At 37.3% G+C, this 16780-nt stretch overlaps 1 protein-coding gene across 1 annotated transcript in view; it reads left to right on the top strand.

Annotated features, from left to right (window-relative positions):
* The window catches only part of Hmga2 (high mobility group AT-hook 2), a 132242-nt gene that overhangs the window by 13382 nt on the left and 102080 nt on the right, over window positions 1-16780 (top strand). Inside the window, exon 3 of the mRNA XM_042699131.1 lies at window positions 1197-1247. Coding sequence (XP_042555065.1) covers window positions 1197-1247 — 51 coding nt within the window. The remainder of the gene's footprint in view (window positions 1-1196; window positions 1248-16780) is intronic.

Below are 16780 nucleotides of genomic sequence, written 5' to 3'. Positions count from 1 at the left end.
ACATATTTGCATTAAGCTAACTTTGGGATGATTCTTAACATACAGAACAATATATACTAAATTTTCTTCATCCAGGAAAGTAGAAAGCCAATGTTTTTATAGAAGGTAAATATGCAGTGCTATGTATATGCACAAGTGTGGATATATTAGTGTGTTTGGGAATTGGAACAGAGGCTTCAAAAATTAGGAAACTTAACTACTTCATAAACAATGTTAAAATATGATTCAAAGGTAAGTAAGCAAGTTACACCAGAAAAATCTGTGAATGAAAGCAATGAAACAAACTCTTGAGGTGTCTGAAAATATATTTATGCCAGGTTGTGGAGCAACCATGATTTCCATTCCAGGGACAAACACTGGTGATTTTTGCAAGGTTTTTTTCTTCTCTCTTTGCTTTAGATGAACTGATTGACAGGTGACTGTTTTTGGCATGGAACAGGAAATTAGTCATGTAAAAAGATGGGGACTAGAATTATGAATTGGAATTTCCATGTATTTTTCTTTAAGTTTAGACTTACTTTTTTTTTTCTTTTGCCAGTCCTGGGGCTTGAACTCGGGGCCTGGGCACTGTCCCTGAGCTTCTTTCGCTCCAGGCTAGCTCTCTACCACTTGAGCCACAGTACCACTTCTGGCTTTTTCTGTGTATGTGGTACTGAGAAATCGAACCCAGGGCTTCATGTATGCAAGGCAAGCACTCTACCACTAAGCCACATTCCCAGCCCTAGACTTACTTTTCAGTAGCTATATAGATATAAGTGCTTTGTGAGCTTAAATTAATGTCAAAGGTAATTTTAGTAACTTTAATTACAATATGGAAAGAAAATCTTTATTATTCCTTCTCTGAAATACTATTTTATGGATTACCAGAATGTGAGAATATTTCTTTGATTACTAACAGAGAGAGCTAAAAGCCAAATAGGACCAAAGTGTGTTCATTCATTTTGGAGCTTGCTCCAGGGGAGTCTTTGAGGGTGAAGGGTTTTGTAGATGCCTCTTTGCCTGCAATGAAAAAGCAGGGAGGAAGAATCTGTTAAAACATGCAGAAAATAACCATTAAAGGACAAAGGGGTTATTAAAACAATCTTGATACCTCATCTGCAATCTAGAACGTTCTTACTTGCAGTGTATCCCTTAGTGCAGGACTTATAAATAAATGTCAGGTAGAGAATGACATGACTTCCTCTCTCATTTTGCAGAAAGCAGAAGCCACTGGAGAAAAACGGCCAAGAGGCAGACCTAGGAAATGGGTGAGTGATAAGATATCATTTCCGTTCTGGTGAAGAAAAATGTCCCTCTTTTTTTTTTTTAAGAAAGAAAAATTCATTTTAGTTTCTGGATGATACAAATTCTTTAAAGTTCTGGTTCGATGAGCTTTTGAAAGGGTCGACAAGCGGCAGACACTCTTCTTACTGCCATGGTATCCCAGGTTTACTCCAAACACTTTCTTTTCCTGAAGGTGACTCCCATTTCTATCTCTTATCAACATCAAAGGAATCTCCCCTCTTCTGGCAGATGGAGTAACAAGGAGATCACTTGTTCTACTGGTAGAGTAACTAGGGTTAAAGGTATTCTGAAGCCTTGGTAGTTAATTATAAATGGCGATAAAACCCAGATGAAATGTAAGGGAGTTAACTTTTTAATGCTTTCTTTTGTTGGTTCCTCCACAGCTTTGTTAAATACTTCTCACTTACCAGGTAGTTTGTGTTTTCATTTTCAATTTTTTTTTTAACTTTAGAAAGGGGTTTGATTTCTAGTTCTTGCTTCTCGTCATCATTCTCCACAGACACACGTTGAAGACAGTTTTACACACACACACACACACAGACACACACACACACACACACACACACACACACACACATGCTGAATCCTGTGTAGAAGCTAGATATCCAGTTGTAATAATAGAATTTCACTTATGTTCTCTTTCTTGCCACATTCTCCATGTTCTTTTGTCCTGTTTTTCCTATAGAGGAAAAGAGTTTTTTGGTTATTTTTTTCCCAATAGAGTAGAAAAGTCTTAAAAACAAACAAGACTATTCTTAAGAAGTTCACAGGGAACCTCTGTACTTAGTGTTTTCTTTAATGGGTTCTTTGACTTCCTTTCTCTAGATTTGTATGCTCTGCCTTTTCATACCTCTTTCTATGCTAAAGTATATATTTTCTGTTAGTTTTGTCATTCCTTTCTCTGCCTGAGTTCTGCATCATGATCTGTTTACACTTTGGTACAGCTTTGCATTTAACTTAATCATCTTGGATTTCTCTTTTCTCTGCTGGGATTAGATATTATAGGGATGATCTTTAGATTAAAAGCCTCTCAATGTTGCAGTGTACCCTGAAAGTCAAGGCATTTCCTTCAGCCTGATGTTCAATAAATGAATTCAATCATGACAAGGTGGGTGTCATGATTGAATAGTGTTATGCCTTACTACCTCAAATGTTAGGGAAATCACTGCTACCTCTTAAGGCTACCTTCTCTTTCCTGGAACGCTCAGAATATTAGAAAGTCTTCTATTTGACTCTCTATGATTTCTGCCACTGCCTGGTCCTACACAGAATTTTTTTTTTTCCATTTTCATTCTTGTTAGCTCTTGGAATATTTGAGGACAACTAACACAAATTCTTTGTTCTCTTTTCTGGTTTGAGTATATCCAGTCCTTTACAATTTTTCCTCCCATAAAGGAACATTCTTGTTAAATTTTTTTCTGAGCATGTTTGTTTTTAAATCTTTTTGAAATGTGCCACTCAGAACTAAATATAATATTCTAAGTGTGGGCTCTTGTATGAGTGGTCTTATTACCTTTATGGTTGCACATATTAGTTGTTTATCTAATGTGGCTTAATTAACTGTTCCAGAAACTTCATAGTGTAAAATTCAACTATTATATAGTGTTCATGGATTTTTTGAAGGGGGTTTAAGGATATGTATGGATAGGCCAGAGCAGAAGGGCCTGCCTTTGTTCCAGGATGTCTAGGAGACTCCAGCACACAGGCATGACTTCACACATGGAGTCTAGAAGTTGGAGGCTTCTACACATATAGGTCTGGTCTTTTGACTGGCTGGAAGAAGTTTGGATTGTCTGGAAGTGTCTGCTGTATTACTCACACAATCAGGTTGTGTGTGGTGGTGTCTCTAAGTGTAGTTACCTTCTGATCTTCATTCAAGGTTCTCAAGACAGTGTTCTGGTAATTGAGAAACTGGGAGGCCTTTTTTATTTAATTGTGAAAATACTGTACAGAGGGGTTACAATTACATGGACAAGGTAATGAGTACATTTCTTATCAAGCATTGTTGCCTCCTCCTTTGTTTCCCCTTCTTATCCACCCCCCACCAAAGTTGTAAAGTTCGTTTTTTGACCTAACGTCTTATATATCTCATTGTTACAATGGGTTCACCTGTATCCCTATTTAAACAATTTGTTTTTTCTATTCCCTTCCACAAATTATACTTTTGATTCAATCTCACAATTAAAAAATTGTCATTTCCATTATGGTCTTGTTAGTGCATTGATGTAACTAATTGATAATGACAGATATACCAAATAAATACTCTTGTCTGAAGCATCAGAATGTTCAAAGGACATCCTATCCCATTAATGAATTGGTAAGTAAGACCTGTATGATCTTTCTAATAGGCAACAGAAGAAACAACAGATGAGCTTGTTGAAGTCATAGGATTACTGTAGCTAAAACAAAACAAAATAAATTATAAGCAAATGCAGTGAAAATTAACCATCCAAATGCCCTCCATCAAATGTGACCTCTGATGTCTCTACCTTGCATTTCTTCTCCCTTTGGGCTATTGTTAATGTAATTACATTACTACACTTCACAGAACCTTATATAATTCCAGAACTGGCCAGTGAATACATTGCAACCTGCCCCAGTGCTTCAGAGGCCTCCATCTTTCCTCCTGGTTCCAATTTTAATAGCTGTATTTCTTATCTCTCATCCTTACATTGCTGGTGTTTTTACCAGGTTGCAATATAGAACAATTAAGCATGCATAGGTTTCGTTTTGTCTTTATTCAGCAGATTCATGCTTAGTAGAAACCTAGATTCCCGGCATCTGATATTCATTTTTTAAAATATATTTCCTCATAAACAATATATAAATATGCAAAAACTATTAGAAGGGCCCTTAGGTACTTTATGATCCTAATCCTCTGTCTTTTCCCCAAAACATTGTTATCAGTTTGTTGGATATACTTCTATTCCATTTTCTTTTTTTTTTTTTTTTGGGTCCGGTCGTGGGGCCTGAACTCTGGGCCTGGGCGCTGCCCCTCAGCTCTTCAGCTCAAGGCTAGCGCTCTACCACTTGAGCCACAGCACCACTTCTGGCTTTTTTCTTTTTGCTTATGTGGTGCTGAGGAATCGAACCCAGGGCCTCATGCATTGCAAGGCAAGCGCTCTACCACTGAGCCACCTTCCCAGCCCCTTCTATTCCATTTTCTGTACACACACACACACACACACACACACACACACACACACACACATACACACACACACACATTCAATTCACAGCTAAACATATTCCAATAATGATATATTCTGGGGCATAAGTTGTTTTCCTAACATAAAAGCTAACAAGCGAAGCCCATGTGAAAGGTGCTCACAGACATCATGGCCTCCCTGGGAAGAGCTGGGCGATTCTCATTGGCTATCTTGGTTTCTAATTTTTACTGGCTGTGAGAATGGAAAATTTCATGTGGTGAACTGTTGCAAATCTCTGATTTGGTCTCTAAAGCAGATTTGTTCTACTTAGAAGAGGAAATAAAAGGAAATTGTATATTTTTTCTAGACAACATGTTTCCTCTTGGCTTGGGTATCATCTGTGCGTAGAATGTACATCCAGTCCCAGCAGGGCATTGTATTCCATGGCATTCTTTGCTACAGGGCTTGTACTGAAGAAATAAATCATTGCGTTTTCCATAGGAAATGGGTTTGTACTTTCTAGTGAGTTCAATTCTTTCCAACAGTGTCATTCGCTGATTTCCTTGAGTTGGGAGATATATTTTTGAACTGACTGGATTTATTAGGTATATGACTTAGAAGCCAAATATTTCCCCTGTTATTCTTGTGGGGTCTTTTTTTGTATACGTTCTTTTGCTTTTAGAAATATATCCTGTAAATCTTACAGATTCATGTGACAAGTCTAAAAGAAAGAAAAAATATTTGTGCTGGAAACCTTTCATTGAATGATTGGGAAGAGTGATTGGGAGTTTAATTAACTGAAGACTTAATTGTAGGTGTGTGTCCTGATTCTACTGTGGGGGAAACAGTAGCCGGTCCACAGGTTCAGTGGACATGGTAAAGATCACTTCTATTACTTACTTTCTGCCCTTTCTTTGTCTTTTCCACCCTAGTTAGAGTTAGATGCCTGGACTACTATTATGATTGGATTATTCTATTGTTATTTTTTTCAGTTTATGTGTATAGAAGAAATGAGAATGGAAAGCAAAAACAAGGCTTCAATTTTCTTCTAGTTTACTTAGAATATGGAGCTCAGTATCTGCATTCAGATGGCTTGGGTTCAAATTCTAACTCATCACTTAGCTAGCTATCATCTTGAACAAATGGCATGACCTTTTAAAAGTCTTGTTTCTCATCTATGAAAGGTAGATTTCTCATAGGATCCTCACAGAGCTTAAATAAAGGGCATGGCACACTGTGTCAATCATTAGAAATTATGATTAATTCTACATTACACCCTAAGCTGTAAATACTTACAGCCATTAGTGGTTACCCATTGAATGAGTAACATCAGACTAAGTTCCCCTGCTGGTATTATGACTTCATTATATTTGTGCTGAATATTATCAGGAATAAAAGAAATATTTAAGTATGTTTTGTGTCAATTTACAGAAGGAGAAAGTATGAGCCTTTTTTTTCTTTATCCATTTGGTGATACTGGACTTTGAACTCAGGACCTCTTGATTACCAGGCAGGTACTGTACCCATGAGCCATGCCTCCACCTTTTTTATTGCACTGATTTTTTTTTGGTCTATCATGGGACTTGAACTCTGGGCCTGAGCACTGTCCCTCAGCTCTTCAGCTCAAGGCTAGCACTTGAGCCAGCACCACTTTCGGTTTTCTGGTGGTTTATTGGAGATAAGTCTCGGGGACTTTCCTGCTCGGGGTGGCTTTGAATGATGATCCTCAGATCTTAGCCTGCTGAATAGCTAGGATTATAGGCATGAGCTACTGGGCCCAGCTGCACTGATTATTTTTGAGCTAAGATCTTGCTTCTTACTACCCTGGTGTATCTGGATTATAGTCCTTCTATTTTACATTTCTAGTCATAGCTGGGATGACAAGTATGTACTGACATACTCAGCTTCTTCTGTTGAGATGGAGTCTCATGAACTTTCTGTCCAGCTCAGCCTCTAATGTAGTATGCAGTTGGGATGACAGATGTGCGTCACCACATCTAACTTTGGGTTGAAACAGGACCCTCTTTTGAGGAGTGGAGTAGGATGTGGTCTTGAGCCTCAACATTCCCAGTCTCAGCCTCCTAAGTAGCTGGGATGACAGGTATGACACCTACCTAGCCTTTTCCTAATAGCAGATAATGGAATCTGTTGCTGAATTTGAAAAAGGAGTCATTGCTCCTTACCTCAGTACACACATAGAGAGCCCAGTGCAGGTGGCTCATGTCTGTTAATTCTAGCCCGGGCACAAAAGTCCAAATGATTCTTGTCTCCAATTAGCCACCAGAAAACTGGAAGTAGAGAGCTGTGGTTCAAAGCTGTTGAGTCCTAGCCTTGAACAAAAAGAGCTCAGGGACAGTGCCCAGGCCCTGAGTTCAAGCCCCACCACTGACAAAACAAACAAACAAATAAACAAAACCCCAAGATGCACATATAGAGATGTGCTGACTGTCAGAACCGCCATAGTGTTTCATCAGCCAGTCCTTCTGCCATATTAAATATATCATGTAGGAGCTACATTTTTTTTTTTTTTGCTTTGGAAAAGAGCTCATAGAAAATATTTGGAAACCTTTTTAAAGAGTAGTAGCTAAGACTCAAGAATAAAATGCAACAATAAGCTGTGAACTTTCTTATAAAATACTCCATCCGGAGATTGCTAACCCAGGCCTCCAGTGCTTCTGGAAGAAAAAAAAATGTGAGAACAGACAACAGGAAGACATCAGTGAGAACAAGGAGTGCTTTTAGGTGATTTGTTTTCAGACTAGTTTCATGAGAAAGAACTTTTGCAACAGAAGGAAAATACCTACTGATATGAATTAATGGCTTCTTATAAGGAAAAAGTTACTCTGGAGATCCTGAGACCTGTTCAAGGACCATACTGAAACTTGACTTCCGTTTATCATTAGAAAGTCACTCATAGTACCAGCTGTGGTCTAGGGCTGCTAGTACTCCTATAATGGGGTATGAGCAGTAGTTCAGAATATATATATTTTATTATATAAATATTTTATTATATAATTTATTTTAAATATAAATATATTTAAATATATTAATATATATTATATTAAAATATATATTTATATTATATATATATATTTAGGGAAATGTTGCCCATCTCTCTCCTTTTTTACTAAAGAGCTTGGAATACACAAGAAAACAATATAATTTTATTTGTTAGTCAAACATGTAAGAATTCTAGATAGGCAATAAGAGCTTTTTCTTTTTTTTTTCTTTGGGTCCAGTTATGGGGCCTGAACTCTGGGCCTGGACACTGTCCCTCAGCTCTTTAGTTCAAGGCTCGCGCTCTACCACTTCAGCTACAGTGCCACTTCAGCTTTTTTTTTTTTTTACTTACGTGGTGCTGAGGAATCGAACCTAGGGCCTCATGCATGCAAGGCAAGTGCTCTACCACTGAGCCACTTTCCCAGCCCAAAGAGCTTTTTTGTTGTCTTACTTTGTAGAAATCCAGAAACTTAAGTGAAGATTTGAGGATCCAGTAGGAGGAATTAACTCAGAATCAAAGCTATAACAACCAAACTGATTGAAAGTCTGATTTCCTTCTAAAGACCCCAGGCATTCATGTAGCAAAACCTGGAAATGTACTTTCCCTTTCCAGATGTTCATTACTTTTGAGAAACTTTTAGCCATTTGTAATTTAACACTTGCCCTGTTTGAACTAAAATATAGCTTCAATGTTTAGGAAAAGATATCCAGTAATTCAGATTTCAGATAATTGTAACTTTGTATTGGGGTCAGAGGAGAAGAAATGACTTTGATATAACATCAAACTCTATCTGCTAATGGAGAGTGAAAAGGTGAAACCATTTTCTTTAGAAACTTGTAATAATAACGTGCTTAAGAAATAGGAGAGGCCCTCTTTAAACACATGGATTTTTGTATGTATCCAATAATCAAGATATAAAATTTTCTGACATATATAGTACCTATAAAATTGGTGAAAAATATTTTCTGAAACTATCTTTCTTGGTAATATTTTGTGAGAGAAAAGAGGACTTTTTGCAAACCTTAAGAGAACTCTGTGGGGGGGAAGTCATTTTGTTTTCTTTAGTAGATTACTGAAAAATTTACTAAGATAATTAAGCCTATGAGATTAAATTTAAAAACAATAAGGTCTGGGAAAGTGGTGGAGTGCTTGCCTTGCATGCATGAGGCCCTGAGTTCGATTCCTCAGCATCACATAAGCAGAAAAAGCCGGAAGTGGTGCTGTGGTTCAAGTGGTAGAGTGCTAGCCTTGAGTTGAAGAGCTGAGGGACAGTGCCCAGGCCCAGAGTTCAGGCCTCATGACTGACAAAAAAAAAAAAGAAAACATTAATAAATCATATCCAGGAAAGGAGCATTGGCTTTGATCAGTAATGTTTTGATTTAAATCTTTTTTGGTAGTTTTAATATGAAAGTATTATTTTTAAAAAATCTATCCAATGAGGTTTTAGAAAAGAAAAGATTAGTAATCTGCTTTTCTTGGTCATCGGGTTCAGTCTGGTATGGCAAGTCTGTCCTAGACTTGAACTATTTAAGACTTTAAAGACAGGCCATCTATCTCAGAGGCTGACACTCTTGAGGGATGTTGCTAGTGATACTATTACTGCCATGTGGGAAGGACATAATTTTCTCCCACTTGGAATGTGATGGAGAATTGTAACTAGTCCAGATAAATTATCTCTTGCTTTATACAGCATTATGGAGCTCATAGAATCCTGGCCAAGACAGTTACCTTAGTTTCACTTCAATGAAATGGTAGACATTACAGGATTTAGTAACCATTTTGTATAAAAATATATGTAAGACTTTTTTTTTTACAGTTATACTACCTGTTGTATACATGTATTTATCTAAACTTATTCAAATGAGAATATTTACAAATGGTCACAAATATTTCTAAGAGAGGAAATTCTCATGTTTTATATACATAAAATTAATATACCATTACTATCACTTTTACTAGGTAAGAAGGTAGACATATTACTAGTTCATATTTCAAGAGAGAATTTTGGTTCGGTTTTTAAGGGAGGGATCTGTTTTTATTGTTTTTAAAAAAAGAATCAACAAATTCTTGCTTCTAAACTCTTCAGCATTTGACACCAATATTTCAACATTTTTTGGACAAAATTTCAATCTGGTAAGATTAAATCAAGCCTAACTCTCTCTACCTCAGATTGAAATAAGGACCTATCCATTTTATGAGGTCTTTACTTTGGAGAAGGTTGCTTAGTTTCACCCATGTTTTTTCCTCATGTTTGAGTAACCTGATAAGAACACTTTGGCTCTACCTAATGGCTGTCTCAAGCATGTATGGCTGTAAAATACAAGAGAACTCTATCACCTCTATCATCCAGGGACAGATGATTGAATTCGTAGATGATAGAGCCTCCTGGTACCATCTTTGCTTTGTTTTCCTTGAGTCCTTTTCCCCATCCCCACCTATCCTATGGCCATTTCACTGCTCATTAGTACCGCCACTAGAATGGGGGCAGGAATCAGGAACAGGGGTCAGGTCTGGTAAAAGGGTTGATAGACTGGAAGTAATGGCTGACACAAGGTTTTCAGATTACCTGTTGAGCTATTTGCTCCCCAGACTTTGTCCCCAGGAATAATTGAATACAGCCATGACACTCAAGTTTGTTTTTCACACATTATTCAATCATTTTCATAATAGATGTGCTTCTCTAATTTGAAAAAGTTCTTTTTCAGGATGTTATAGCAAACAAATGACTCTTAAAATACCTTTTTATTTAGTATTGATGAGTATAATGCTGCAAATTAAACTTGGTTTGAATTTTTTCCCCCATATCCAAATTCAGAAGAATTGTACAGTCTGTTGTTACATTTGACACTGGTTGTAGAATGATAGTTCTTCAAATCTGGGTGAAAACAGATTGTCTTTTAATGCTGTGGGAGTCTTGCTTGGGTTTGTGGATGTTCAAAGGTTATGAAGCTGGAATTGAGCACTCTCGTGTCTTAAGTATGTAATAAACTTTATAGAGGGGAAATGGTCATGAAACGTACCCTAATTATGTAACCCAGGGACGCCCATGTTATTGCTTTATACCCTACTTTCCACACATTTGCCCAGAAAATGTACTTTGTCTGAACACAATATTGTACAGAGGACACAATGTGCAAAATGGATAGTATTGAGACAGACAAGCCTGCTTAAACTCTTCTTTGTTCACTTGTTTGTTTGCTTGTCTCTTGCTTAGTTAACCATTTAAGCCTTAGGGCCCCAATCCAGAGACTGGTGGATTTTGTGATTTTGCTGACAGTCACCTGGCAGTATTTTAGGGAGATGTTGAGGTCAACAGAATAGATGGAAGCTCCCTTTGGGAGCCCATAGCCTGGGGGAACCAAAAAGGAATCCCTGATATCTGCCAGGTAGGTAAGTATTATGCTTGGCTATCGGGAAGCTAATTTAAACTATAGTTTTCAAATATTCTGAGTCCTTTAGAATTTTGTAGTCCTTCCATAGAAGTATTTATATTACTAATAACACATTATGTGATTATTGAATTTACCTAATATATGTGACATTTGTTTTGGTGCATTCTCTCATTGTCACAATGCAGCTATTCAGGCTAGTATAGAATGTATATGAATTTGATTTGTCAAAATAATGAGTCAACTTTTATTTAGTCACAATAAGCAGGGGATTAACAAAAAGACAGGTATTCAACTGTCAGATGCAGGTGGAAGACAAGGTAGGAGGAACATGGGGGGAAAAGATATCAGAAAGACCAAGATAATTCTATTGAGCCACCAGCACCTTGGTCTATATTTTCCTTTGTTCATGCTGAATATAGTTTATATTTATCAAATAATTTTTAAATCACCAGGTCGTAAGTAACTTAATTATATACTTTGATATTTCTGAGTAGAGCTAACAGTATTTAAAAATGAGCTTTTTGAGGGTAGAAACATCCTATTTATCATCTTACATTTAACATAAGAGGACATAAGAAAGAATTCAGGAGAGCGATTAAGAGCTCAGACTACTTGGGTTCAGGTATCAGCTTAATCAAAGTAAGTTACTCATTGTCAGCAACCCTCAGCTCGCTTGGGTACAGACAAAAGGTAATCACAGTTCTCAATTCATAGGATTGTTTTGAAGAATTAAGTGAGAACCCATCACAAAACTTCATTCAACTAACAAGGATACAATAGATCATAATTCTTGATATTAGTTCTAAGTTCATAATAACTCTTAATGAATGTTTAGTGACTAAGATGCTGGTTTTTCTTAGAAGCATGGCCTTTGAAGTTTTGTTTTCCATTAGTGAATGTGCATTGGAATTGCATTCTTTGGCTAAAAATACCCTCTGATAATCTGTATTTTCAGAAACTATAATAAGTTTCAAAGCGCAGCCTACACTAACCAAAGCAATGTCTGCTATAATTCCAACTTGTGTCCTCTTACTTAATAGGTAAGCTAGATACCAGCCACTATTGCCCAGGCCCAATAATACTTTCAGTTCCTTGCCCTATGCTAATGTTTTCATTAGCTCATTTTGGGGAATAAGAAACTTTTCGTTTCCAGGAATGACATTATGCTGTGTCTTAAAAGAATTTGGATAATCCAAAAACCCAGAAGATATCTTTGCTGGACAAATTTCACAAAACCATTTTTTGGTAACAGAAACTTATTTTAATGGTCTGTTTGTGTTCTATTTCCTTACTTTTAATTTTTAGTGCTCATGTGAATTTATAAAAATGAGGGGAAATCAGCTGATGAAACTAATTTAAAAAATTTACATCCTCCAAAAGCATTTGAAAGTACTTGGAATGACATGAAGTGTATCCCTAGGGCTTTATTGGGGTAAAATATTCTACAATCCTAAGCTTCTATCACAACAGGAGCAGAAACTATGCTGTGTGACTTAGAGCTTAAGCATTAACATGACCCATGAGGGAAATACCAGTTGACCAAAGTCCCCCATACAATACAGATATTTTCACTCTTGACAGGGTTGCTCATGACAAGAAACACCAAAATCAAGGGAGGTGAGAGAATCACTAGGTGGAGAAAAATAGAATCATAAGATTGTAGCTGATAATATTGTAGCGAGATCCTGGTTGTCTTGCAATCATGTTAATTCCTTGTTTGAAATTATTTTGTTCTAAGAGAAGACACATACCACCCAGTTTGTATCTAAAGCTGATGCCAGGGAGTATAATTTCCTTATTACAGGTCTCAGGTTTACATTTCCTTTCCTGTTACTATTTTTTCAATGTTCTTTAAATTCCTGTAAAGGAAATTTGATGAGGCATTTTCATGCCTGAGCCCACTCTCAGTTAGATGTGGGGTGGTACTGGAATGTCTGAACATGCCATTGCTTTGGTCTTCCATTCTCTGGAGAGACTAGCATTTGTGACACTAGACATCATATTAGGCATTTTAAAGAAATGATGATGTTATGTATGACCAAGCTGGCCATCTATAACATTTCCATCCTCTTGTGCTCTGACCCATCTCTAAGTTTGTGTGTATGTGTGCGCGCACACACACACACACACACACACACACACACACACACGCGCGCGCGCGCGCGCGCGCGCTTGCATGCCAGTACTGGGACTTGAAGAGAGACGTGCTTTTAGTTAGCTTTTTCCACTCAAATTCAAATGGTTCCCTATCATTTGAACCACACATCCACTTCCAGTACTTTGCTGGTTAATTGGAGATTAACCAGAGTCTCAGTTTTATATATCCCAGCTGGCTTTGAACCTCGATCCTCAGATCTTAACCTCCTGAGCAGCTAGTATTACAGACTTGAGCCACTAGTGGCTTACTATATCTTCAATTTATCTCTTCCTCTTTCTTTGGACTGAGAATTTCCCTTGAGTATTAGATGAAAATATGATTGTCTCACTTAGAGTTCTTTATATATCATGATACAGAGTTGAGTGATGTTCTGTTTGGGCTCATCGTATACTGAATAAATTCCCATTTCTAGATTGCCAAACCAAGGGACTTATTTTTAAGTTAGTAATGTGCATTTGTTGGGCATTAAAATTTATCAGGCAGCCAGGTGCTGGTAGCTCAGACCTGAATCCTAGCTATTCAGGAGGCTGAGATCTGAGGATAGTGGTTCAAAGCTAGATCAGGCAGGAAAGTCAGTCAGACCCTTATCTCCAGTTAACCCCCAGAAAACTGGAAGTGGTGCTGTGGCTCAAAGTAATAAGGAAAAAAATTGAGCAAAAAAATCTCAGGGACAGTCCCCTGGCCCTGAATTTAAGCCCTATGACCGAAAAAAAAAATATTAGGCAAGCAGGCTGGTGTAGAGTTTTGTACTTTCTATCCTGCTTGGATAATAGATAAGCTACATAAAATTATTTTAAAAGCTTCAGTTTTATAGTCAAAAGGATGACTTTGCCTAATAATTTGCTTGGCTATTAAATTGCTAATTTTAGTGGAGATCCTTTTAGAAGTTAACTCATATGGGAATAAGCCACTTAAACATCTTATGTGTATTAGGGAAGCTCCTATGGGGTCCTTCAGTATTCACAGAGAGCTAATTCATATTGTTCACTTATACCATACTGTTTCATGCTAAGTATAATTAAGCAATTGAGTTTGTATACAATTGTGGATTAATAGCATGCTCTATGCACATAGGTTGTATCATGTAAAAGGGTTTAGCCATGCATGGTATGAAGAATTACTTTGTGACTGGAAATATTTTTACTAAACAAAGACTTTTCTTCCTGGGATTTATTTTTAGCATAATTTTATGAAGAATGACTACTACTATTCTTTAAAATAAATATGTTATGATAAACACTTAGATTCCTCCATCTAAGAAGCTGGTGCTTTATATCCATAAGGCAAACAAGCACAAAGTGCTCAACATGTTTAAAAATTTAGGTGTTTTATCTTGCAAGTTTATTTATTTATGTTTTTACTTCCAAGTCAGAGATTTTTAAGTTTGAGGGGATATTTAGATTAACTTGCTTCACTCTTGAAATTATCTTTGCACTCTTGAAATTATCTTTGGGGGAAAATATCCATATTAGCATGAACAAAAAACACCCATAAAGGAGATTTCTTGAGTAGCTTGTATAGTATGCAAGTCAAATGATCTCTCTCTGTCTCTCTCTCTCTCTCTCTCTGTCTCTGTCTCTGTCTCTCTCTCTCTCTCTCTCTCTCTCTCTCTCTCTCTCTCTCTCTCTCTCTCTCTCTCTCTCCCTCTTTGTGACAGGAGTGTCTTCATGCATTGAACCTAAATTTTTCCTTATATGGTTCTCAGCCCATTTCCTTTTGTCCTGTTATTAATGGTGATGAAGAACATCTGCTATATTCCTTTAGAAAGTAAATCTTTCTACTTGGGCTAGTGAAAAGTGTACATATTTTGTTTGGTTCCTAACAGATCTGGGTTTGAGTCTGGGCCTTATCACTTACTAACTTACATTACTGTCAATGACTCTGAGCTTTAATTTCTCTGAGCTTAAAGTAAAGCTGGTAATATCTCCCTTGTAGTTTTACCTCAAATGCCCAGTTCCTCATGAATGCACAAAATATTGTCCCTCATATCATTGCTATAAAACCTGAGTGAATGTATTATGCTAATATTCCCTTTTCCCTAATAACCTTCACAGATCTTTCTACATCCTGTTGTTCTTTTATAGTACCAAGGATTGAACCCCCAGCCTCATGCAGACTAGGTTCTTCCTCTTGGACAACAACTTTAACGCTTTTGTCTCCTATTTTGTTTCTGAGATGTAACTTTACTCTGCCTGGCCTTTACGTTTTGATTCTCTCTTCCTGCTGTAGTCAGCTCCTCAGAAAGCAGGTGACTGTGAAGGTTCCAGGGATTCCAGGCAGGAGTGGGCAATAGGCAGATCAGTAGAGATGCAATCTGAGGGAGGAAGTTGGGAGAAGACTACCAAATCCGGGAGAAGACCAGTGGGAAAACTGAGTGCTCCTGATGATTCTATGAAGTCTGAAATTAGGGAGAAAGAGAACAGAGTGGACATAATAATGCTTAAGAAGTATTTATATATGTTATTGGGGTTTTCTGGTTTTTTGTTTTGCTTTGGTTTGGGGTTTTTTTTGTCTGTTGTAGGGCTTGAATTCAGTGTAGCCACTGTCCCTAGCTTTTATGCTCAAGGCTAGAGGTCTGCCAATTGAGTCAAAGAGCCACTTCTGGTTTTCTGGTGGTTAATTGAAGAGTCTCACAGACTTTCCTGTCCAGGCTGTTTTTGAACCGTGATCTTCAGCCTCTGAGTAGCTAAGATTACAGGTGTGAGCCACCAGCACCTGGCTAGCTTTATTTTAAAGCTATTAAATATATACTTTTGATTTGTATGTTTTGTTTTTGTTGTTGTTTTAACATGAACCTTTCTGCCATGTTTATATCACCTTTACCATCTGGGTTTTTTTGTTGTCTCAAATCAGTTTTGTTTCATGTTTAAACAAAGTACCCAAAGTACAGATTTTGGGGTTAGTCTAAAGTGAAATTTGGCTAAATATCATTGCTAATTACGTTACATCCTCCCAAATTCTAATAGAACCAGACACAATGGGCCAGCTAGCCATCAGGGAGTCATAGTTGCTGGTTTTCGGAAGCCTTTTCCTCTGTGGCTGCCTGTGACCTTAGCCATCGAATTTGTTTAATGGTTTCTGGCTTCCTAAGTCAGTGATTCGGAGCAGGCAGGGTGGTAGTGTTGATGTCATGTCTGGGGCATGAGCCTGTATCCCCACCACACACGAGCCCCACCCTTCCTGCTCCAGCAGCTCAATGCACAGTGCTTGGCACATCATGTGTGCTCAGCAAATTTAGCTCCTTTTTCTTGTTTCTCTCTCTCTGTCTCTGGATCTCAAATAGGAATATCCCAACTTGAGAATGCCACCACTCCAGTGCCAAGAGCAGTTGGGGGTACACATTTAGAGGCATTTTGTGTTTCACCTATATTGTTTGTATTTTATTGACTACCTACCCTTTCCAAAAGATTTTTTTCTAGAAGGAAGATCTCTTCACATTTTTTCCTCCAATTTTTTAGATAAGAAAAACATTGAGTTAGAAAGGAACTTTTGACATATTTACTATTTATATTTATCAAATTAAATTTTTCCTTTCTTATCCAGTGTCTGAATGAAAAGTTACACTTCTTTTCTTCCTTTTACTTTAAAAAGTTTTTAAAGTATATTTTTATTTTAAAGATACTATACAGAGGGGTTACAGTTACATGAGTAAGGTAATGAGTACATCTCCTATAGAGTGTTGTTACCCCCTCCTTTGTTTTTCCCCTACCATCCTTTCCTTCCCCACCTCCTCAATTCCTCCCTCCTCCCTCTGAAGTTGTAAAGTTTGTTTTCAACATAGTTTCTTGTTTCTCAT

The sequence above is a fragment of the Dipodomys spectabilis genome, unplaced genomic scaffold (assembly GCF_019054845.1).
Source record: "Dipodomys spectabilis isolate Male_0828 unplaced genomic scaffold, ASM1905484v1 ptg000234l, whole genome shotgun sequence".
In the NCBI taxonomy this organism is placed as follows: Eukaryota; Metazoa; Chordata; class Mammalia; order Rodentia; family Heteromyidae; genus Dipodomys; species Dipodomys spectabilis.
The sequence above is the reverse complement of the archived record's forward strand: the minus strand, read 5'-3'. Positions and strand labels throughout refer to the sequence as shown.